Source organism: Ambystoma mexicanum, chromosome 11 (genome assembly GCF_040938575.1).
Source record: "Ambystoma mexicanum isolate Mex_15411 chromosome 11, UKY_AmexF1_1, whole genome shotgun sequence".
NCBI classification, from domain to species: domain Eukaryota; kingdom Metazoa; phylum Chordata; class Amphibia; order Caudata; family Ambystomatidae; genus Ambystoma; species Ambystoma mexicanum.
In genome coordinates this window covers 725,144,041-725,168,792 of record NC_090934.1, presented here as the reverse complement: position 1 = coordinate 725,168,792, position 24,752 = coordinate 725,144,041, and the positions used below count along the sequence as shown (strand labels likewise).

At 44.8% G+C, this 24,752-nt stretch overlaps 1 protein-coding gene across 1 annotated transcript in view; it reads left to right on the top strand.

Annotated features, from left to right (window-relative positions):
* Positions 1-24,752, top strand: part of OVCH2 (ovochymase 2) — a 1,298,878-nt gene that overhangs the window by 647,574 nt on the left and 626,552 nt on the right. Inside the window, exons 11-12 of the mRNA XM_069623602.1 lie at positions 7,796-7,936; positions 11,276-11,406. Of these exons, the coding sequence (XP_069479703.1) occupies positions 7,796-7,936; positions 11,276-11,406 (272 nt within the window). The remainder of the gene's footprint in view (positions 1-7,795; positions 7,937-11,275; positions 11,407-24,752) is intronic.

The window sequence follows — 24,752 nt, the reverse complement described above, 5'->3', positions numbered from 1 at the left end:
CAGGAAGGTAGGAGGTGTTTTTTATGTTTAAAAGCAGAATGAGAGCAGCACGGAAAGAGATATCCCTTGTGGTGGGAACAGGCCTGGTGTTTGAACACATAACATTGTCAATATGTGTGTCCTTCAAGACTGTTGCCATCACATTGAGGGGACATTTAACTGTGTGTTCTATTAAAAAAAGGAACCTATTCAATTTATTTATTTGCACTAACATTGTAAATGACCTCGGAAATATACATAATATAATAGCTAGGTGGCCAAAATAAGAAACCAATGGGTATTTAAGCAACACAGATAATCAGGTTCGCTCCAGAGTTGCTGTCGTGGGGACTTAACCAACAGTCAGGGTCTCTCCGGTAGAACTATAAATAATATAAATTCTCTCTATGGTATAAGGTGTATTCAAACAAATGTTTCCGAAAATGTTCCAGGGCACATCTTGTTTTCTTCCTTTCCCCAGGGTTGCCAAACCCTGGCATTATACATTTTGCAGGGGTTCCAAAATGCCTTCCTTTGCGATTCGGGAGGCCATAGCAGCTTAGCAGGTCCAATTTTGTTTTCATATACTGGGCAACTTGTGAACATATCTACTGCTGTCCAGCATTTCCAGCGGGCCCTCTGATATGTCCACCTCTGATGGGATTTAGTTTCTGGCAATATGGAGAGACAGAGAGGAGGGTCCCTTCTTGCATTTTACCAGGTTGGTCCCCTGAATCTCTCTAAGGTTTTCTGTTGGGAACTCTGTCTCAGCCCTCCCTTCACCTCTCTGAGCCTATGATTAACTCCCTTCTGAACACTCATTCCTTCTCCTGCCTATAACACCGCCTAAGGCTAACTGGACCGGCTGGAACCTTCATGTTATAACTAACTTGCCACATTCCTCATTCCTCAAACCTCCCCTGACCTACCCCTTCTTCATCTTCTTACTTCTGGGTGTTTTCCTATTGCCTCCTTTACTCCTTCAAGCACATCCATCTCCCCCTCTTAGCCCAAGCCTCCTTTTCAAACATTTATTGCCAGCATCTGCAAATCTCTCTCCACCGCCTTCCTATTGCATCCTTGTAGTCTCCAATTTGGCCCCTGACATTCCCTTGCTTGATCTCTCTCTGTGGTAAGTCAGACTCAGGAGACGGACAAGAGGTTATGTGGGAACTCGAAATGTATGGAACCAAAGAGAATAAGGCCTATCATAACCCTACTTCTGAAATGTTCTTGGCCTTATCTAAAGAAACTAACATACAGGTGCTTGTTAGGATGTGTTACAACACAACACAGTCCTCCATATAAACCTGATCTAACCTATGTTCTGCCCCTACCACTAACAAAAGGATCAACATAAACTCAACCAGTAAAGATGTGGAAAGGGATTCCTTCTTAACCTTTGAAGTAGTGGTTGGTTTCTGATCCCCAACCAAATGTTTCTCTGGTTTCTCCCAAACCCCATGCCTGGTTGTAGAGTTTTGAAAAATACAATTCAGGTTTGAAAAGTGTCTCTTTATTCTTCCTCTTCTTTTAGTCTAATTTTCTCTGATTCTTTCAGTCAGGCCGCAGTCACTCTGCCCCCGAGTATTGTTTTTCTCACTGCGTCTTGGGATTGGGTGTCTTTCTGCCCTCCTTCTGGTATTGCTTCTCTCACCGCACCTTGGGGTATTGTTTCTTTCTCCCCAATTTGGGGTCTTGTTTCTCCCACCCACCTTGGAGAATTGTTACTCATGCCGCCTTGGGATATCTCGTTTCACACCACACTTTGGGGACTCTTGTCTCACACTCTGCCTTGGGGTCTGTGGTCTCTCACAGCACCTCGAGGTATATTGTTTCACACCCAGCATTTGGGTCTCTTGTCTTGTTCCCCTCTCCCACCCCGCCTTTGGGCATCTTGTTTCACGCCCCCTCTTGGAGTCTATTGTCTTGTACCTGCCTTTAGGTATCTTGTTTCATATCCTGCCTTGTGGTCACTTGTCTTGCACCCCATCCTGGGATTTCTGGCTGATCACCTTGTCTTGGGGTATCTTGTTTTACACCCCACGTGGGGTCTCTTGCCTTGTACACTGCCTTGGGGCTTCTGGTCCCTCAACCTGCCTTGAGGTCTGGAACTACGCGATCCGACCACGGCTAATTTTGCAGCGGCCAGAAAGTTTGCATGAGAAAGGTGCAAACCACCAAAAGTTTGCACCTTTCTCATGTGAACACACGTACATACCCACACCCCCACCCACACCCACAACACACCCATGACACACCCCCCATCCACACAATCAACACACCCCCACCCACATCCCCAACATAAACAAACCCCACTTACCTTTTTCTTCACGCTGAGTCCCTGCAGTGGCAGTTCCCTTTCACTTCCCTGATCGGGAACTGGCGCCGCAGGGTCCTTTTCTTTTTTTTTTCTTTTACGGGGGCTGCAGGGGTTTCCCCCGCAAGCAACGCTCACTATACTATAAAGTATAGTGAGCGGGGTGTTGCGGGTGACACCCCCGTTATCTTTTTTTTTCCGCGGGCGTTCTGCGGTGGTGCCCCCCGCAATACCCCACTCACTATACCACACAATATAGTGAGTGGTGTGTTGCGGGGGACACCCCGAAGCCCCCGTTTTTCTTTTTTTTTGGTGGTAGCATCTTTAGAACTTTTTGTTCATGCGACCGCTTAGATACAGTCTTTTTGTACAATACCTGAGGTCTGGCTGGGATTCTCCACTCCCAGCCCTACTCCCTCGAACAACCGCTTACCTTGTTCATCATAGCGGTGTACATCAGGAGAGGCATTCTCCTTGGTTGGCGCGGAACTGCAGTTTGAGTTCTCCCTTAGTTCTCTGCGTCTCTTTTTTGGTTTAGCTACTTCCTGTTAGTGCTTGACTGTTCATTTGCACTGTGAACTGCGGGTGCCGATCAACCACTACTGGCATTGTCATTACTTATCCTCTCCTTCGGTCGAGTCTCGCTGGCTCTGGACCATTTGGGAGAAAGCATTGTTGCTCAGACTTCTCGACTTCTCTGAGTAACACACCCTTTGTGGCAGGCTGCTGCCATCAAGCCACTCCTTAATACCGCCTCTCTCCTTCCTAGTCTTGTAGCGTCCTCCAATTACGTCTGAAGTTTGCTCAACCAATTCTTCCTGGCTATTGCCATACTTCATTGAACACCTCCTTACTGTTCTCAAAGGTCTATACTGTCCTCCACTTTCAACCCTCCAGACTCCTCCTAATCCCCAAACAGTGCCTCATTGGTGTTTTCAAACATCTATTGAATCCCCCACTAAGCTTTCTCCCATACTTGTCAGATGCTCCTTCAAAATCTTCACCAGACTCCTCTATGCTGTCTTCAGTCCTCTCTTCTGGTCTACTACAAACCTCCTCCATACAACTATTAACACCTTCTTGTCTTGCCACTTTGTTGTCACTCATACCACCCCTTTGTTGTCCAATTGCCACCTTCATGTCTCTAATAAACTGACTTCTGCATCAAGAATCCTCACCTTAACACTTTCACCATTTCTGACTGTACCCACCCATCTTATTACTATCATCACGATTTCCTGCTGTAACTCAATCTCTTCCTCTCTTTCCCAACTCTTGTCCTCTACACTTCTGCTTCTCCGATCTCCTCTGTGTACTCTCTGTCCTCACCAGTTCTTCCTCTTTCCAAATTCCTCCACTCTCTCACTGACTCCATGCAGTGCTATTTACACAGGATTGTACATAATATAATAGGCAGGTGAAAAATATCAATGAAGTACTTTAAAAACCCCAGGACCACAATAGGAACACGTATGCAACTTGGATATACAGGTAAGTAAATGTCTGAAACATGTTTTTTGTTGTTGTTTTTTTTAAGTTTGGGAAAGTGTGCCCTTCATAACCAATGGAACAAAGTCAGTAGCTCAGCTTGTGGTTATAGGGAAATGTTAGCCAGATTTTACCTGCATCCCAGGAGAGCTGTAAATGAGGCAACCTTCATACTGTTGACCCAACCAGACAAGTTCCAGACCTAGATTTAACATCAAGGGGTTCAGAAGAGGAAAGTTGCCGAGTTGACCTCGAGGATCAAAAGCAAAGTCGCAGTGGTGGAACCTTGGAAGATGGTCCCATAAGGAATAGAGACAGTCAATACAGACCGATTCAAGGCTACTCCACCCCAAGTATGTGAAATGGACATTTGGACAAAACAAACACAAAAACATGTATAAACAGGTGACCTACAAAGGTACCAATCACCTATAGAGGGGGGAGGGGGGCAAGTGCTTCAAATTAAAGATGAGTCCTGTATACATACACAAAATACATTATTATGCATCACTGGAGGGAGTGGTGGGGTCAGGTAGAGAGGGTGGCAGAGAGGGCAGGGGAAGCTCAATATTTAGCAAGTAAGTGAAGTTTAAACCACGTTTTGAAGACATCCACAGTTGGGCTGGCTTATATTGTTATGGGAAGACTCCAGTAAGCAGGGCATGTAGGGAGGAAGAGCGGAAGCGAGAAGAGACACAGGGTGGGCATGGGACATTAAGGTTGAGTATAGAGGAGGAGCAAAGGGAGTGAGATGGTGAGTAGATAGATATAATCATACAAGTAGTGAGGGATAAGACATTTGATAGCTTTGTAAACTTTGAGAAGGAACTTGAAAAGGGAGTGGTTGCTCATTGAGAGCCAACTAGCAAGTTGTTGGTAGGTATTAGTGGGGGAGGAGCTGGGTAGATTGTAGAAAGTGCAGGTAGTAAAGTTGAATACTTTTTCCAGTGGGATGAACGAGTAGAGAGTATGGCAGAAAGAACAATTTTATGTTTTAACATGTGAAACATGAAATCGGCATAAAGTATTGTGCTGCATTCTTAAGAGACAAGCCAATGTGATGCTGATATGATAGTTTAGAACAGGCCAATATAACCCTGCACTGCTCAGGTTACTTAGAAGACTCCACCTTAAAACAAAGGAACGCTTGCGTACAAGGTGTGTGCCCGCTTGGCACGCATAAGTATGAGTATTCATTTTGCAATGCTCAGCTACTGTCCAGTGAGGTTGTTTTGTGAAACTATTTCCACTTATATTTGCACTGCCTAATACTGGCTGACATCACTTGGAGTCAAAACTAGATACACAATAATACTTTTAACAAGCTCACAGTTGTAGTATGACATGTGGGCTGCTCCACACAGGTCCAGGGGAAGCCAAAGAGTTAAAATATGCATCTCAAGTTCTTGAGATAAGCCAGAACCAGGGTTCTCTCATAAACTGAGACATTTAGGGGAGGGGCAAGCATTTTGTATTTGTCCTCAGAAACCTGTGCTGAATGTACATCTGCTTTTCTTTGCTGCTATTACATATTTATCAAGCCTACCTCATTCATCCTTTGGATTCCATGTCTGGATGTCTGGATTTTTCTACTACATAAATCGTGCCTTAGATGATGGATCATAGTCATGCAAGATGTCCCAAGGATCTGTGGGTTAGCTCCCCAGCGATGACCCCTGGCCAGATCACATAAGGGAAGACCCTCATTGTAGTGGGGGAAATTTGTGGGAGATGCACCTGTAGATTTCAGAGAACTCAGCTGTCAACTGAAAAGAAATTGTAGAGATTGCTTTGGTAAATGGAATTATTTATTTTGCTATGCGCCTTGTTCCATTCTTTATGTCTGTCAACACACCCCCACCCACATGGTAAACTGGATTTAAAAATAAGAGCTTTTTCTGATTGAAACTCCTACCTGATTAAGAAAACAGCAAACTGCTGAAAAACAAAAATCTAACTGTATGTCGAAAGCACTTTGCATCCCCGCAAAGCATTTTATAGGGGAACAATTATCAGTGCAGGAAAAATAAGACAGTATTCTTGTACAAATGCCTCTTGAACGAATGCAAAATAAATATTGTCTGCCACATTTGTAGTCTCTCTATGCCTCACTTACCCCTTCTTAAATGTATGGCTACACATCCTTTGCATTGCAAGTGTGGCTTTAAATAAAACATTCATTTTTCATGTATATATATCCTAGAAAAAGAAATTGATCAGGCTTTTATTTCCTCTTTTTTCATCTGTTACCCACATTTTTTTTTATCATACTCTCTCTCTCTGGACGCTATCTGAACTGGGTTGTAATGGGGGGGGAAATGGTGTCTCGATGCTTCAGTGTAGGGTGTGGCTAGCGGGAATACTGAAAAATAAGAATCTGATGATAAAGGTGTTGGAGCAGCACCCTAGCACTGGTGTGTAGAGCATTATCTAGTGATCACTCCTCTGTGTACCCACACCGAGAATTTGGGTGTGTGAGCATGCCGACTGTGCCCAGCATAAGAGATGCTTAGCAAGTTTATCACATCAGTTGATTTTCCATTGTTGGCATATGCTGTACATGGTACCATTCATCTGTTATTTTCTGGCAGTGCTTCTCAGCAGGGAGTAGATATGGGCATGCTAGGATCCTGGTGATGCATCTGTGATAATGATGTTATTGTTATGTTGGCTTTTCATGTATGCCTTTAATTGTTGGAGGATTTCTAGGGTATATCTGTTTGGATGTTGGAGGCCTTTTGTGGAAACACACTTACAAGATGTTCTCTGACACGTCAGCCAGCAGGCCTTTCTGAGGTTGTGTTGTCCCTCAGAATATTAATCCTGGGAGAAATGATAGCCTTGTGTACATTGTCAGTATGGTCAATGCTCCTCCTGGGTTGACATTTATTTGAAAAATCAGAATATTGGTGGAACTGTGTAATACGGGTTGACATTTATTTGAAAAAGCAGAATATTGATGCAACTGTGTAATACGAACCATGCTGCATGTTTTTCTGGTCCTGTCCTTGGCTCTTATGTGTTCGGTGATAAGCAATGAATTCACAAAGGAATATCCCTTAGGTCTGCATCTGTCTACCACTCATGGTATACCTTGGCCATTCCATGTTCTTTAAAGCCTGCCATCAGTGTGTTGTTCTATGACAATGTTCAAGCGCATGCTATTACTTTGCAACCTATTTATCAAATAGCTGGTTGTGTGTTGCATCTGTACCTCAGCCTTTGTACAGGTCATGAGTTGAGAGCATAAACACATTTGAAAACCAAATTCAAATCCTGACATTGTTAGTCAATAGTAATAATTTGTGCATTGGGCCTATTGTCTGTGTTGAACCTAATCTATAATATCGATATAATATCTGTTGCAGAACAATTACTGTGGTCTGGTGTTGAACCTCCTAATTCTAATGAGCACAACGCATGAGGGCAAGCAAAAGGATATTGTTTTGTTGGCAGTGCGTGCAGTGTATGTCATTGCATGGACTCTAACCTTTCAGTATTCTTGTGCATGTTATGCTCTGGAGCTTTTCTATGAAAGAAAGAGTCCTGACAATGCTGATATGAAAGTTTGTCTGAGAGGACCTAACTTATAAAGATAACCATGGGTGTGCACTTATTAGCATTCGTTCTTGACATATTTGCCTTAACTTTTCTGTCTTTGTGATGATTGTCAATGTCTGTGCTTTGTCTGCAAAATTTGTTTTATTTTCGTAATCGATATTATTTCCGGTAGCCAAAATGCGTTTGTCAGGTTTGTCGACTTCATTGCCTGCGTACAGATGAGTCGCTGTACAACAAGTCACTAGGTCCAAATAAACATCCACTCCTTCCGATGAAGATTTCATGTACAAAAATGATTCATTGTTTCTTTACCATTTTCTTTTGTTGCTACTTCAGTCTACAATTTTCTATTGACCATTTTCCTTTTATGTGTTTTTCCTAATTTTACCAGTATATAGTTTTTTGATTGCCAGACAAATGCATTCATTGTGAAATTATATTTTACAGGAAAGTTCTGTGGAGCAGTTTGTCCATTGCCCATTTTGGTCTCATCCAACAAAGTGCTGCTGAAATTTGTCTCTGATTTTAAAGAGCGGAGGACTGGATTTACAATAGATTTCTCATCTGTTCCGGCTAATACATTACCTGGTAAAATCAAATTTCTACAATCCTCCTCATGTTAAAATATGTATTGTTTTTTACCAATATTGTAAGGACAGGTTTTAGTAAAAACATATTTGCATTTCCATCACATAGAGTGGCAGAAAATGTTTATGGCAGTTTGGTTTATCTTGTAAGTAAACAAAAGTATCATAGAATAAACCTTGAAAGTGTGCTTAATAGATCTTATCGATGTTTCAGCTTTTACCGAGAACATGCATTTTCTTTCCTGTTGAGCAATTTCTGACCTTAAACACGATTGCACTATTAAAAAAGTGCAATTATCAGAGCAAGGAAGCCTGATAACACCTTGAGGAGTTACACCAGAAGAAACCATGCCCCTAATGTACTTAGCATCACACAAAGCCTGACTGATCCAAACTGTGTGACCTTCAAGAGTTCACCAACCAATGTTCGTACCAGTGTACTCCATTGATCCTTTGAAGATAAGGCCAAATGCACCTGGCTAGCATTAACTCCGCCTTAACTTCAAGTTCTGACCTTGAACCCAGAAATGCTCTAGTGATCACCAAATGTAGCCCTGTCTCTGCCCGAAGCTCCTTAAATTACCAGCCACTACGAATTAGACTACTTTCAACCTTCCACCAGATCTCCTTAAGGAAAGCCTCGGAGACAGATATCACTAACAGGTCACATTTGATATGGGCATTCGTTTGACACGTCTGGGCATACCCATCTTTCCCCTTCTGGCATGGCTTGACAAGCTGAAAGAAAATGGTCTGGAAGGTTACCCAGAGATGTGCGTGTGGTTATCACTGATTCAAACCTTCCAGCTATCACCTTTTGTTTTGTATAAATCAACCTGATTAGGACGGGTAAGCACAGACATGGGTCCCAAGCCTGCTGGACCTAGATACCCAAGCAACTCCTCCTTAATGAGGCCGAAACATGTCTGTGGTTGCTTGCGGTCTCGTGCATAATGGATGTAACCTAGCAGCTCGGTGGGACCAACTCAGATTTGCATATGATTTTTCCCCTTCAATAATGGCTTTGCAGGGTGAAAACCAATTGTCTGGAGCGTTGCCCAGAGCTGCGCCCATGGTTACGATTGATTGAAAACCTTCAAGCCATCACCTTTTGGTTTTTCAAGGAAATGCATATACATCAGATGTGGCTAACAAGAGTCTTCAGCATTTTTCTTGAGAAAGCAAACTAGTCCATCATTGGCAAGCTCCAGAAATGTAATGTGACACGGTACCCATTATAGACTTAATGGAACAGAATAAATGAAAACTATTACCGGGAGGACTATATCGTATGTAGGGCTGCAGGAAGCATGAGGGTAGCATACAGGCTACAATTCCTCGGCATAGATGAAGTTTGAGTGAAGGAGCAAATGTCAGACTTGAAATCAAACTTTACTTTGTCACATATCTAGGGTAGGTGGGAAGTAGGTAAATGTCCTGTGCAAGAGTGTATATTGCACCATATTCAATATTATCGATTGATTCTCATAATTGATTTACAAGGTAGGGAAAGTGATGAAATGTATGGCAAAACTATTAGAACCAATAAGAAATCTTTGTAAATTTTGAAATGACATAGGGCTTCATTGCGAGTGTGGCAGTCCGGAATTAAGGGTGCCAGTAGCAACGTACCGGCACCCGTTCCGGGCCACCACAATACAAATCTGCGGCCGTGAGCAACAGCACCCGCCCACAGAGTTTTCACAGAGTTTTCACGGTGCTTCCGCCTCCCCACTCCCATGGAGTCAAATGGGGCTCCATGGGAATGGGGATTACATTTGTCAGCGCCTGACCCCCCGATCCGCCAAGACTTTTAATGTCCCTGTGGCACCAGGAAGTCAGGCGCCGGTAAAGTGTTGCGAGTCCGGCGGCAACTCGTCGGAAGCACCGGCAGGGTTACCGCCAGACTTGTAATGAGGCCCATAATCTTTGATTAAGACCAAAGAGTTAAGGGTTAGCAGTTTTGCTACCTCATCTGATTTCGTCAGCAGTCTAATTACTTAAGGTGCAGTTTAGTAGAGCTTGCAAAATGTAGCAACCTGAATTTCAGAATAACAGAGAATACTGTGCAGTCACATCTGCATACATATTTTGGTTTACATTAACTGTAAAAGTATAAAGAAAATGTAAATAAAAGTACTGTATGAAGAAAAGGAAGACAGGTGACATGCGTACACAGCCGACCAACCTAAAATGGATTGCCATATATTCAGTTGACACATTTTAACAGTTATAAACTAAGGAGTTTTGAGAAGAAACCATCAAAGTGTCCTTTGTAATCATTAGGTATTTCTATGTCTGTGAGATTGCTGAATAATAATTACTTCATCATCGATAAAGGAAAGCTGAACAATAAAGAGCTCTGTGCAAATGGAACATATGTGCAAGCACTAACAGTACACCAAGCCTGGATCTGATGGGCTTGTAAAATGAGGAAAGTGGGCCTCATTGCGAGTTTGGAGGTAGCCATGCCGTTTTCAGCGGCATGGCTACCCCCAAATTCGGGTCGGGTTCCCGAAAAATGGGAATTACCGGGCCATTCCGACCTTTGCGGGCCCGGTAATTCCCATTCGCTGGACCCGGACCCGGTACGTCCCCATTCCCATTTGAGCCCCCATAGGGCCCATTGGGAATGGGGAGGATGCTAACAACGGTCCCGTTATCCTGTTCTGTTAGCGGGTGCCGCTCTGCACGTCTGGTCTGACCAGCCGTACAGGGCGGCCCTGCAAGCAGAACTCGTAATGTGGCGGTAGAGTGATAACATTGCCGGCAGCACTACCGGCTCCGTTATCACTCTACCGCCAGGGTCATAATGAGGACCAGTGTCTTGGGGTTGGAATGTAATTCTGTTGATTTAAGAAAGAGGTGTTGGTTCATCCCCTTTGAAAAGTAGAAATGCAAGGTTGTCATTCCTTCTGTCATAACAACACCATTGCTATCGTCAGTTAATTTTCGAATATGATGTTATTGAGTGTGTAACACACTCCTCTATTAGTTTTAATTATAAGAACTATTAAACTAAGTATGGGCTATTAATGTTAGTACATGATAAAATGCCACCAACATTTCTGTAGCTCAAGCAGTAGATGATTCAGTGTCGGCAACTCCATCCCCCCTCGCTCACGGTTAGTCTTTTACCTGTGACAACTGCAAACCTTTGTGCTTCTTTTAGGGAATCACCAATAGCTGACTAGAAAGGTTCTTGTACTTTTGTAAACACACATTGGAACTTTGCTCTTTCGTCTTCTGTTCTGAATATACCAACATACAAACGTGGCCTCTGAAGACATGTATATATTTTAATTTAGCTTTATCTTACTTGCCGATTTTTATTTTCCAGACTCTGGATGTGGTTCTATCTCTGTCCTTTTTGAAGAAGGGGTGGTACAAAGTATGAATTATCCAGACCAGTACAGCAATCTGGCCAGTTGCCACTGGGTTATTCAAGCGCCGGCACACCACATAGTGAAGGTATATTGAACATAATCATTAAGAACAGCTTCATGTTGTTTTTGCTGTGTTGTTTGATGGATCTTGTTACTTAAAATACAACTTGAAGAAATAGGCTGGGCAACATTCTTTGAGTATATTCTATAAAGAGAGTTTATTTTACAGTTCTAATACAGACTGAAAGTTCGCCTACATCACTAGTTGATTGCATTGAGACTGTTCCTTGCATCAAAAATGATGTCATGAACTATATAACCAATGCCATTGCATATGTGATGTTCTCAGTAATTACTTCATATGCAAATATCATACAACAAAACATTCAACAAAAGCATTGTCATGCCATTTTCTTTTTCAATCTCACTGTGTTTTTCCTCCATGCAATATTACACAAAAATGTGTTTTTATGAAGTAATTTTTACATTTCTTGTGCATGGTGGAATGCAGGGGTTGGAGAGACTTGTCAAGACCATGCATGGTTTAGATGTTGACCACATTTGCGATTCCTCAAGGCAGCCTTTTTCGTGTGCGTATGTGTGTGAATCAACTCCAAGATGTCATAGGGCATCATCATAACCCTGGCACTCCCGCAATGAAGGGTGCCTGGACGGGACCGGCACCCTTCATTACGGGAGAGCCGATTACGAGGTTCCCTTTGCGGGACCCGCTAAGGACGCCTGGTAAAACCAGGCGCCCTTAGCGGGTCCCGCGAGGTGAAGAGGGAGCTAATAACAGGCCGTTATTAACGACGCAGTTATTAGCTCCCTCCCCATTCCCATTGAGCCCTGTGGGGGCTCGAATGGGGATGGGTTTCTGCAAGGAGGAATTACTGGGTCCTCCTATGTCGGAATGACCCGGTAATTCTTCATTGCAGGAACCCGGTATTGGAGCCCGGTATGGATTCAGCCATGGCGCTAATAGCACCATGGCTACCTCCATACTCGTAATGAGGCCAATAATCACCTCTATACGCTTCATGAGGCAGATCATTCTTTAGACTTTTTTGCCCACGTTTCATGGTGCAAGGAATCGATTGGGGGATTTTGTCTGGGGTCGGATGGCTGCTGGGACATAGCTCAGCTGTTGGGCCATGTCTAGTAATTAGGGATTGGTTCCATGTCATTATTTCTGTGTGGATGTAATGAGTGGGGCTGTATCTGTTGTTTCTAAAACTCATTGAAAACATATATTCTGTTAGGTGCTTAAGGCTAAGGCTTTCAGAGGTGTCCAACTCCAGGCCTCACGGACAGCAAGCTTTATGGGTTTTGAGGATATCCCTCATTAATATGTATGAGATAAATGTGCATACATTTAAAATCAGTGTATGCAAATTTGTCATGAAAATTAATGAGGGATAGCCTCAAAATCTGAGTGTTTCAGTAGGATAACGCTGCTGGACTGGCCTGCACCACAGGAATAGACCTGCTGATGATATTAAATACAACGCCTTCAGCTGTGTAGTGCAGCTCTAGTCACTGGTTCAGTTTTGTAGCCATAGTGTGTAGGAAAGAGTAACAGTGTAAACGGCTGGTACTTAGGCACCAGTAACAGCTGTGTTTGAACACAAAATGAGCCTGCTTGTACAACAGAGTCTAACCCAATGCTTGTAAGTGATAAACCTGATAGCAAGAACTGATAAAGTGGCTCTGTGATGTTCTAAATGTGAACTGCCGTGTTTGTACACCCAAGGCTGGACCTCCGTTGATGAGTGAGCAGACCTTTCCCAAGGATTAGTACACTGTTTCATTTCATTTTTGGAATGAAGCATAGACATGATTGTGCATCAAGATCTGCACAAGCACACTTATAGCAAGGACTCATGCAGTGGGATGAGTGATTTCTTAAATCTGGTGTCAGCATGCTTGAAGGCCTGACTCTTCTCATTTAAAGAATAGTCATATTTTACAAGGACTGGTGTGTTCTGATTGAGGGCACCACAGACCGATACTGTCAAACTCCAAGAAGACGACCTATAATGAAAAATGACAAAATAGTTGTTACGTATCTTAATTTTGCAAATGTTGATGATTTGTAAGCACTACTAACATGCTCAATGTGCCACAGACTGATAACTTTATTGTATTATCGCCGTTATTGTGCTATCAATTTCTGTGAGCATTTCAAAAACACGTACATTACACTTTTATCTTTTTCGTAAAGCCCTCAAACCTAATCTCTTTAAATAAAGAGATTGAGGGGCAGTGGGGTTCTGAACATTGTCTGCTTTTTTGCTTAGTCAATCACCCCTCCCTTTTCGTGTCCTTTTGAATAACCTGCACCTTTATACGGTTACGTCCATTCTGTGCACATTATAAAGGCTCAAATCAAATCAGAAACATCTGGGAACTACTTCAGGGCCTCTGGTAGACCAAAGAGCAGGGGTTGGAACCCTGGCTAAAGTTGCACTGGATGCTTCAATTGCCATGGGGTAGGGTTGTACCCAAGTGAAGGCTCAAACACGGCTGGACACAGATTTTAAAGTTGGTTGGTTTTATTGGTTTGTTGTAGGGGCAAAGTGCTGCCCTGGTATTGCAGACAAACTTAGGTACATTTGCATGTCAACAGAAAGACAACAATTGTTTCGACCTAGGGTCTTTGTCAAGGCATGATGAGCAGGCCCAGTGGGTCCTGGGAGTCGTAGCTGAATAGCTTCAATAAAAGCCTGGTGGGGCTGATGTGAGGTGTACGGCTCACAGCGATCGTCAATTACGCGAATTCGACCCTAGGTCAAAACACGTGTTGGCTTTCTCTTGACATGCAAATGTATTTAAGTTTGTCTGCAAGACCAGGACAGCACTTTGCCCCTACAACAAGCCAATACAACCAACCAGCTTTAAAATCTAACTGTGCCCAGCAGTGTTTGAGCCTTCCCTTGGGTACATCCCTACCCCATGGCAATAGCCTCATCCAGTGCCACTTTAGCAAGGGTTCCAATCCCTGCTGTTCACTTCTAACGAACATCGGGACTTTAGGAGCTCTGTCCCGCTGGAACATTAGAAACGGATGCAGGAAGAAGAACATCATATTCATTCACCAAGCAGATCAGCGCGGGGGTCACATTTTCCTACAAGCTCCTACCTTCTCTTGTATCTGTGGTAGACTGCTAGAAAGGTACTGTTTTAACGAAGCTCCACCAAATGCAGTTTGGCATTGCCTGTGCAGGGCAGGACACCACACTTTGAGTGACTGACCTTCCAGTGCCAGTGGTGTTTACAAATGCCATATGGATATCTTTGTATCTTTGTACAATGTAATCAATAGAACATAAATACTGAGGCCTGGTACAGTGGGAAGCTCATACAAACACTGTTTACTGATTTTCTTATGTGAATCTTATCAGTCTTACAAGATGTTGCAAAAATCCTGCCTAAGAATTCAATATGTATTTGGGTGGCATATACATTCGTATGACATTGTTAGTATGCTTCCCAAAATTCCACTAAATACTTACAAGTTCTTATATGCTACTTATTATAAGGCATTGTTACGGGGGCTGTTTTTGTCCGGAATGTGACATGACATAATATCACTGTACCACTTCCCACTCTCATTGTTTCTACAAGCACACAAAGTATGCAGTAAAATGCCTTTTTTCTAATGCCGAAATATGAATGGCAAACTACAAAGAAAAGAAAGAACTCCATATTTGGGTTTTAAAGTCCATTCAATAACCCCTGAAATATAAGCCTGTCACACATAAAATAAACAAAGAAAAAACTAAATCAACATTGACATACAATTAAAAATGAATACTTATGTTGATCTATAAATATGTGGTAATTTGAAAAAATGCCATTTCCCAAAGGTGCTGACACAGGATTATTTACTCGTATGGAACTAATGGTTAAATGGAATAGACCATCTAGGCTCTCCATTGTGCTCTGAAACAGATTACTGGCTGCAGTGGGGAAGAAAGTGGTCTTCATACCACCGGGACCTAGGTATTTAAACTCACTCATAGGGTTAATGTACAAGCTACTACTAGCGTCATGCAAGTAAGGGATGAGTGAGTCTGCTGAAAAGAGACAGAGGGTCTTGTATGTCTATGTGATTCTATGAGACATCTTACCATCTAACCACCTCCCGCTTCAACATCAGACACCCAGCTTCTCTGCTCCTCCACCTACCATTGGCAAGGATCTCACCAATACCCATAGTTGTCAACTCAAACAACTCCCACACAACAGACACATCCCCCGCCTCAACATTTAGCCTCTCTGATTCAAGCTTCCGCCCCTGATTAGGGCTACATCACCCTACCCACTGATCCACAGCCCTTCTTGACATGCGCCATGATCAATGCCCGATCCCTTCCCACCCACGCACTGGATATTCATGACCTCATCATGAATTTCAACCTCGAAACACTAGCCATCACTGATAGCTGGCTTCATGAAGCCTCTGGCCCTGCCCTAGCCCTAGCCTTACCCATAGGATATACTATCCTACGGAATGACAGAGCTTCCTCTAGAGGAGGAGGAGTCACTATGATGGTGAGAGATTCCATCCCTCTAGACAAGTTCACGCCTCCATTGATGGGAATTCAGACCTTTTCTTACTCAAATTCTCGCAGTCTCCTACATGAACTATCACCATTCACCTAATCTACTGCCCTCCTGGCCCCCTGCACTCAGGGACTGTTTTCTGTATCCCTACAGCCCCTACTAGCACTTGACACTTGATGTCTGCACTTACCCTTGCACTTGCCACCATCTGGCCGCACTCCTATTTATTGCCTCTATTTAACTGTTATCCTATGCACTGCATGGCCCTGCACTGCCCCCTCCATTTCCCCCCGCACTTTTTCCCTTCCGCCCTCTCTTGCACTTGCGCGATCTCATTGACACCTAGCCTAGTAGTTTTGTTGTCTCTGTCTTTCCTCTGTTTCCCCTCCCTTGCCTCATTGTGCCTTGAAACACTTCTGTATAGGCACGTTATAAATGCCATATATCATATCATATATCATATTATTGGGGTGTCAGGGTTCTGACTCAGCAAGGTTTGCGATTTCAATATAGAATGTGAGTTAATCCGTGTTAGGACCGTATGTGTTTACTAAGGTTAATGGTCTGTTACTGACCGTGCTGAAAACTACCACGTATCTCCCCTATGGGTCAATATGCACTGATCCCACCCTGAAGTCAATACTCTTATGTATCAATATTATTACCCCCCTCGCCTGTGATGAATAGTTAGTGTTGAATCTGTTCTTCCCCCATCTCTGTGCCATTTGTTTGTGCGTGGCTTCCAATGCATATATTTTTTGTAACATTACTATGTTAGGCGTATGGTGTTCCAAATATGCCCAAATTTTCCTCGCTTTTATCTTACATTCCATGATATCATTCTAAGGTGCATCGCCATGGCGTGGTTCTATGTCATTTATCTTTCTGCGACCCAGTTTTCACCATTTCAAATAGATCCCCTCCTGCATGTAGCTTGCCATAGATTTTCCAACTTTTACCTCCATGACTGCCAGGCTAGCAATGGCCCGCATGTTTAAACATTCAACAACAGCATAACATTGCACCCTTCTCCTTCCCTCCCCCCACCCTCACCATGAGCCCCCAACTCGATTATGTGACCTTAAAAAACTTTTGGCTATGCCCTGGAGGGTAATGTTGGCAGCCTAAACCATCTATCCGCTCAATATGCTGTTTTGTTGTGGCTGCTGCAAAGTGTAGAAGTCAAGAGGCATTGTTGAATCTCCTCTGGCTCTCTTGCGAATCATTGTCGTCTCTGCAGTCTCTGTCGTTGTTTTGCAATGCGTTTAGCTCCATCCGTGGTTGTCTCAGTGGCTGTAACGCTCACCTGGTATCCACGGGGACGTCACTCAGCCTGTTCTGACCTTTTACAACCTCAAATTCTTCCCTGGAGGCTATTCGACTCAAGACTGGGCCTGAAACACATGATTGGTAGAGTTGAACTCCCTATTGTCTCTGTGTGCTTGAACCCCTTCTTCCCCGGGGACCAACCCTTCCCTTTGATCCACAGCTCACCTTGTTTTCTTGGATAGTGTGCTCTCCATCCTGCTTTCAGCGCAGGGGCGCGTTGATTGATGCAGGCTCGTTGCTGCCTAGTTACTTCACTGGCAAGAGTCTGACAGGTAAGTATAATGAGTCTTTTGAACAGTTCTCTAACTTCGTTCCTTTCCTTCCTTAGATGATGGCCGGCGTCCGGGGATGGCGGCATGCTGCTGAGATGAGTAGCGCTGAAGGTGAGTGAGAGCGCGATGCGCGATGCACCCCTTTTGTATTTGCATTGAACTGAGTTATTTTTCTGTGTCTTTTAGGTGCTGCGACGTTTTCAGCGTGGATGCCAGTTATGAAGAACAAATGCGGTGGGTAAGCGCGGTATGCGGCACCTCTAGATGTTTCTACGCTAACCTGGTGTGTCTTTTCCCTCTTGCAGATGGATGAGAATTTCCGGAGACAGAGTTCCCCCAGAGCGGCTGGGATTCAGGTAAGCGTTTGAAGCTCGTACAGTATTTAAAAATAAGCGAAGATTTGCAGAATGCTTACTAATGCCTTTTTTCTGTTCTTTTCCCTTTTCCTTATGAAGCGGCGTGCCGGGATGGGAATGACACTGCCGAAGATGCCCGCAGAACAGAAGGAGCGATGAATGATGGGCAGAAGCGCCGCAAGGTAAGGCTGTTCCTAACTGTGTTCTTGTTCTTGCAGGACCTGAGCGCAGAAGAAAGATGCAGGCCTACTGGAGACCGATCCGAACACGGTGAGTGTCACGCTGCAGGTGCAAAAAACGCAAAGCATGTTTCTCAGCCTTGGTGTGGCTTAAATAGTCTCTGGATATCCCAGGTGTCTCTGGGCTGAACCACACCCAAAAGACTAGACCGCATATGCAGTTCTGGGAACCGAAATATGTGGGGGCATCCATCTTGTCCCCATCAATGCACTACAAGTCCAATCCCCTGTGTTATCCTATGGGAGTGAGTGAGTCTGGTGCCACAAGCGCCAAGTCGGACTCCAAGTGGGTCTTTGGAGGGATGGAGAGGCCCTTGAGGGCCATGTAGGTGATTGTGGCCTGGCTCCAGCCTGACATCTTGGAGGGCTGGGGACATGAGGGGCAGGAATCATGACAGTGGCATGGATATCGATGCCTCCACATATGCCAAGGCCTGCTCGGCATTGTCAAAGAAATGGGCTCTTCCCCCATGTTGTATCCTCAGTGTAGCAGGGAACATTAGTGAGTATGGCACTTTCCGGGCTTGGAGGAGGCGCTTTACCTCATCGTAGGATCTTCTTTGGGCTTGTATGCTGGCAGCAAAATCTGGATATATATGTATAGTGTTCGATTCGAACTGCAGGTAGCCCTTCTCTCTTACCAAGCAGAGTATTGTATCCCTGTCTCTGTAGTTTAGTAGGCGAGCTATGATTGTTCTTGGTGAGGCCCCTGGGCGGGGGCGTGGTGCTAGAGTCCAGTGCGCTCTTTCCACTCGGAACTGTGAGGAGCTTTGTGGGGTCGAACAAGGTTTTCAGGAGTTTCTCTACGAACTGTTCTATGGGCCCTTTACATGTGACTTCCGGAATCCCCACCACGTGGATGTTGTTGCGTCTTGATCTTGATTCTAGATCCTCGCATTTATTCATCAATTATTTCAGCTCGGTTTGCATGGCATTCAATGTTTGGTCGTGGCTTTGTATTGTGTCCTCGTTCACTCTTATTTGTGTTTCTGCCTCTGTGATGCGCCCGCTTTCTTTTTCTACCTTGGCTTTCAGTGACCCTATTGTGCCCATGATATCATCCGGCTTGACATTGTTGGCTAGGAAGCCATTTTGCCATCGTTTGTAATAGCTGGTCATCCCTGGAGTCATCGCTGTCGATTTCCATTGTCAAAGTATCTGAAGGGGGGGGGGAGACAGTTGTTGCTGGGCGTGTGCCAGTGAAAGAGTCTAATGGGCCCTTCTTTTTGTTGGCACCTTTCGTCATTGTATATGATTTGTTCGGAAGAAGGATTTATACTTGCTTATATAGTTAATTCTTCTAAGCAGATTACTGTTTATGCCTCATGAGAGTTAGATGGGTGTGCTCATCATTTTAATACTTTAGTTATGGACGGTGAAGTTGGCTGTCTTGCCTCCTGTTTATTGGCTTGGTTGTGTACCAGGGCTACGATCGTTCGGGGAGGCGCTTGTGTTATGGTCTCAGCAAGGGTGTGCTACGTAAGTGGTTTCGCCTCCGTCTCCTCTGCTCTTTCTATGAAGTCCTTGTTGATCGGTGCATATGCCCATCGGGCGACAGTTGAAAGTAATGTGGACTAGTGTCCAGTTGCTTCGTGGGGTGCCAGTCAGGCTGTTGGTTCACCAGCCAGCCGTGTTGTGTGGTATAGCTCGATGTCTGTTAGTTATGCTATGTACCAGGCTCCGGCATGGTGCATTTATTGTGAGGTATCAGGATAAGATCCGCTGGGACACTTTACTCTGATCCGGTGTTGATCATTTGCCTGTGTTATCTCGTTTTAGTATTTGCAGGTTGTCGCCTAATGTTAGCTAGAGCGTGCTATTTGCACCGGTTCGCTCGTGTGGGCACCTCACCATTTAGCCTTGATCTATGGTGTGCTCCTGTACATTTTGTGCCAAGTCAATTAATGGGTTCTGTGCGGGCGCCTGTGGTCTGTGTCTCTGAAGTTAATACGGTTATGTCCCGCTGTGCTTTGACCCAGCATGATGTTTATGTTCAATATGGAGTACGGGCCCGCTTTATCTGGTTTATCGGTCCGTTATGAGTGGTTCTGCAACACCCTCCGTCGCGGATCATAAGTTTGGGTATAGGTGGGGATGTCACATCGGTCGGGTGATGGTTCACTACTGCGCATGCTTCCTTCAAATGCGAGTGTAGGGTTGAGGTTCGGGCAATGGTGTGATATACACCAAGTATCTAGGGTTGAGGTTCGGGCAATGGTGTGATATACACCAAGTATCTGCACAGTGCATATGGCCCAGCACGCACTGCCGGAATCTCCCGTAATGTTCCACGCCTGTGTTCGGCTAACAATCAGAGTCGTGTTTCTGAGTTATGATGCCAGCCTCCGCTATCCAGATCCCTGCCGATCAGCGGCCTCCAGGTTGGTGATGTGTGTAGGGCGGGGTGCGATTCCTTACCTCCAAGTCTTGCCTGACACGGCTGCCGTTATGGGACGTGTCTCTCCTGCTGCGTATTTTGGAATCCGGCGCGTGGGCCCGACAGCCGCTACCACGAGCACCACGGTCCGATGAGGTGGGTCAAGCGCTGCTCCAGACGCTCCACACGGGCAGCGTATCTATTTATTTTATTGTTTTCCGCCTCTGATTCTCGTATTATGTTCTAGTCCTTTGATTGTACGAGGCAGGCGGCAAGAGGGTTCCTCAAGTACAGTCTGTTGGTACACCGTTGTATGTGTCACTGGCGGTGATCCTAAGGGGACAATCCAATGGCATTAGCAGGCCGAGTGTTCCGCTGTGTGGGGAAATGGGGATTATCGCAGAAACACCCTTGTTCGCTTCGGATGTAGTTTCCTGCTTTGTCTATTTGAGGCCAGGCTACCGCTTATTTCCCCATTCGTTTCCAGTGTGTTCTCGGTAGGGTTGACTTCCCCCTCGCTTCTGATCTTACAGCCGTCTCGGCACCGGTATCGGTCTGCTTTGCGGCGGTCGTGTGCGTCGCAGCAGCTCGCGGTTTGTTTCTGCTTCACAAGGTTCTATGCACAATCAATTGTTCTACCTCTCTGGACCTTCTGAGTCAAGTGTGCATAGCCGGCAACGATAAATATCTTTTAGGCTTTTTAGAGAGCACAAAGCTTCTCTTCTAGGCGGCCATCTTGATCGGCTGCACAACAGTGCCAACCCTAAAAACCTTGCTTTTCAATCAAGACCCCCAGTAAGTTAACCATTGGGTCAACCCAAAAAGCTAACACAGATACCAAATTGCTGAAATAAGTAAATCCTAGAGTCCTTACAATAAACTTAAGTTTGTAAATTGCACGCAATGTAAGTGCCTAGATACCTGTGGGTTATGTGCGCTTTATAAATGTTCAAATACATAAATAAATAAAATAAATGGACAAATGAACTGGGACATGTGGCCCTGGCTATCCAACCTCTAAGATCACCTTGATTGTTCTCACAGGGTATAGTGGAGACTGGGCGTGTCTGGCTTCTAGCCACACTCAATCTACTGCAGCCAGGTGGTAAGCTTATGGATGACAGGGGAAGGGGCATAAGCACACCATCTGGACATTGCACAGCTGAGTGACTATAAAAAACAGGCATAGGGTCAGGCTGAGCTAGACATTTCTTTCTAAATTGCAAACGCTTCTCTTTTGCAGTGACCACATGCTCTGGGTGTTGAAGGACTCACCTTGAAAGCATGAATTAACATTTTGTAGGAAAGCCATTCTTTTCTGCTTGGGATGCTTTGCAAGTGTTAAGTACACTTGATGGCTGCTGTGGGAAAGTGCAAGGGGAGTGGAGGGGCAGAAGAGCAACAACTGGAAACACTTCTTCTGGGATGGCATTTGAGTGTAGCTAGTAGAGTAAAGATATAAATTAAATTATGAGATTGCTGTACTGGATTCAGTAGAAGCAACTACACATCACCAGAAAGTTGCACATGAGAGTCACATTTAGGATAACAAAATTCAAACATAAATCTTGGGTAACCATGTCTCCTGATCACTTTGAAAAAGCAGACAGCTGTTATCAGGCCTTAACATTGATACTGATATGGTTTGCAAAATACAGTATGGCTATGGGGTGTTAGTGGGTAACCATTGACTGTATTGCACATTTAGCACTTTACTCTGAAGGTGTCTTTATATTAAATAAATAATAATAATAATTATTATTATTATTGGTATTATTATTATTATCATTATTATTACAGTAGATCATTGGTGGGCAGAATCACACCCTCAGCTTCTCTGGCTGCTTGCGTCCCGGGAAAGTATTCTTAGCTTGGTTCCACCAACACTCTGGCAGCGATGTGTGCCTGAAGTCATTTAAAGCTTACTGTTTAATACAGTCATTTTGAATGGATTGTGTCCTCCCATGTATTACTCATCTTTGATTTTCATATCTCGCCAACTTTGCTGCTTCGGAAATGTGTTGTTCTTGTCAGAGGGCGATGTGCTCCATGTCGTGGCGTCGATGTCCCTCAAGGGCTGCCGTCGAGCATCAACGTCACCAGCAGTACAAATAGCTCGTGCAGCGCCGGTTGGCTTCAGTTCAGTTTTTCCGAAAGCTTTCGCTTCGAGTACTAACGGCGTGCTTTGTTTTTCTGTCTGTGGAAAAATGTCTTCATCTTCTACCCCTTTAACCGCAAAGTCGGGATTTAAGAAATGTTATGACTGCGGGTTGAAGATGGCAATAACTGATCCTCACCATGTCTACCTGTGGTGTCTGGGCTCCGGGCACCCTACCAATGACTGCGGATCCTGTCAGTCCATGAATGAAAAAGCTCTACGGGAACGCAGAGGTAAACTGGCAGTGGGAAGGGCGGCTTCAAAGTCTACTTCGAAGTAGGAAAAGAAGTCCGGGGAGTCTAGAGACTCCACTCGGCGTAATAGATCGAAGAGGTCCCGGTGGAGGAGTTGATCGAGGCAGTCTTCGTCTTCTTCAAAGAAGGCAAAAAAGAGTAGCCATAGGTCTCCCTCTTCTTCATCTGATTCCTCTACCGAGGTAATCAGGTGCCCGACAAAGTCGGATTCCCCACATAAATCGGATGCCTTTAGAGTGGAAAGGATGCAGATTTTTGAGAATGCGGCCTCGACCCCCTCAAAAGAATCAGGCAAGAGCCATGCCCCAGTCACTCCTTTGGATAACTCAGGAAAGTGGAAGGCTACTTCATCGAGGCCGAGCAGTAAGCCGTCTGTACGTCGAAATACTCGACCCGATGACAAGGCGTAGAAGGTATCGACTCGAGAACCAAGTCCGTCCTCGATACCATTGTAGAAACACAAATCGTCGAGGCCTCCTACTAATTTGTCGTAGCCATCGCCGTCAAGCGTTTCGATGCCGAAATCAAGGGCGATTCCTAGTAAATCGACCGCTTTATTCAAAGCTGTCTTCGATGCCAGCTCAGGAAAAAATGTATAAACCTGTGCCGAAAAAATACTTTTTTAAGTCCATGTCCTCAATTTTTGAGGAGGAAATTGCTTCTGATGAGGAGACTTCTACATTTGGGGTGCAGTTTGCCACTCAAAATGTACCTGAAGAGCTCATTGACCCAGATCAAGGATGAAATACCTTTGTGACTCCCTCCAGTCTGCTAGTGGACTTGACACTTCACCAGAGCTGGAGTTTGGCAGGCCTGACCCCTCAGAGCATGCAGATGGTAGTTACCGAAATCTCATGAACAGGGTCATTGGAATATATGGGTTGGAGTAGGGCTTCCCCGGCATATGAGCAGGATGACATGATGGACATCCTAGTCCAGGGACCACAGAAGGACCCAATCTTGCCTTTCCATAAAGCCCTTCAGAGGAAGGTTGTGGCCAATTGAGAAGCTCCAGAATCTGGGCCTGCTGTGAACAGAAACTTCTCTAGGAAGTATAGGCCGTCTAGCAGTGACCCAGACTACCTCACAAAATACCCTATACCTGAGAGTTTAGTAGTTCAGGCTGCAACTTCAACCAAATAATCTTCTATCCCTCTATCCCCCCGGATAGAGACGACGAGAAGGTGGATGCCTGGGCTCCCAAGGTCTTCACATCAGGCAGCATGGTCTGGAAATCTACTAATTCTACTAAATTTCTTATACCCTGTGGAACTTTGTTGCCATGGCGGCTGATCACATCCCAGAAGGCGAAGAAAGAGACGTCTTCCTGGCTATAGTAAAGGATGGAAGGAGGCAATGGGAGAGTGACTCCAGTCAGGATTGTATACTGCTGACAGTATCAGCAGATCCATGACTGCAAGCACCATACTGCGCAGGTTTGCATGGTTGAGAAATTCGGGGTTTCCACCAGACGTGCACGCCAGACTGCTCAACATGCCCTTCGGCGGCTCGAGGTTGTTTGGCAGCAAGAGGGATCAGAGTCTAGAGAAGTTGTAGACCTCCATTCGACAACCTCAACAACCCTATTCTTTCTGGAGGGGTTGTTCTTTTCATTTCTATTCCTCAGTTGGTAGAGGAAGAGGACATGCCGGACAAAGGGGGCAACGAAGATTCCCTCGTAGTGGATGAGGAAGGGGTGCTAAATCAGCCCAGCAGCAGCTAAATTTACCCTCAGCTGCTGCTGCAGCTGCCTCTATGCCTTTCTGAGGCCTTGACCCACAAAACCCTGTTGGGAGGCATAGTTTCTCAGAATCTGAACGAATGGTGGGGCATTACTTCAGATGCATGGGCACTGGAAATGGAAGCCCATGGTTACT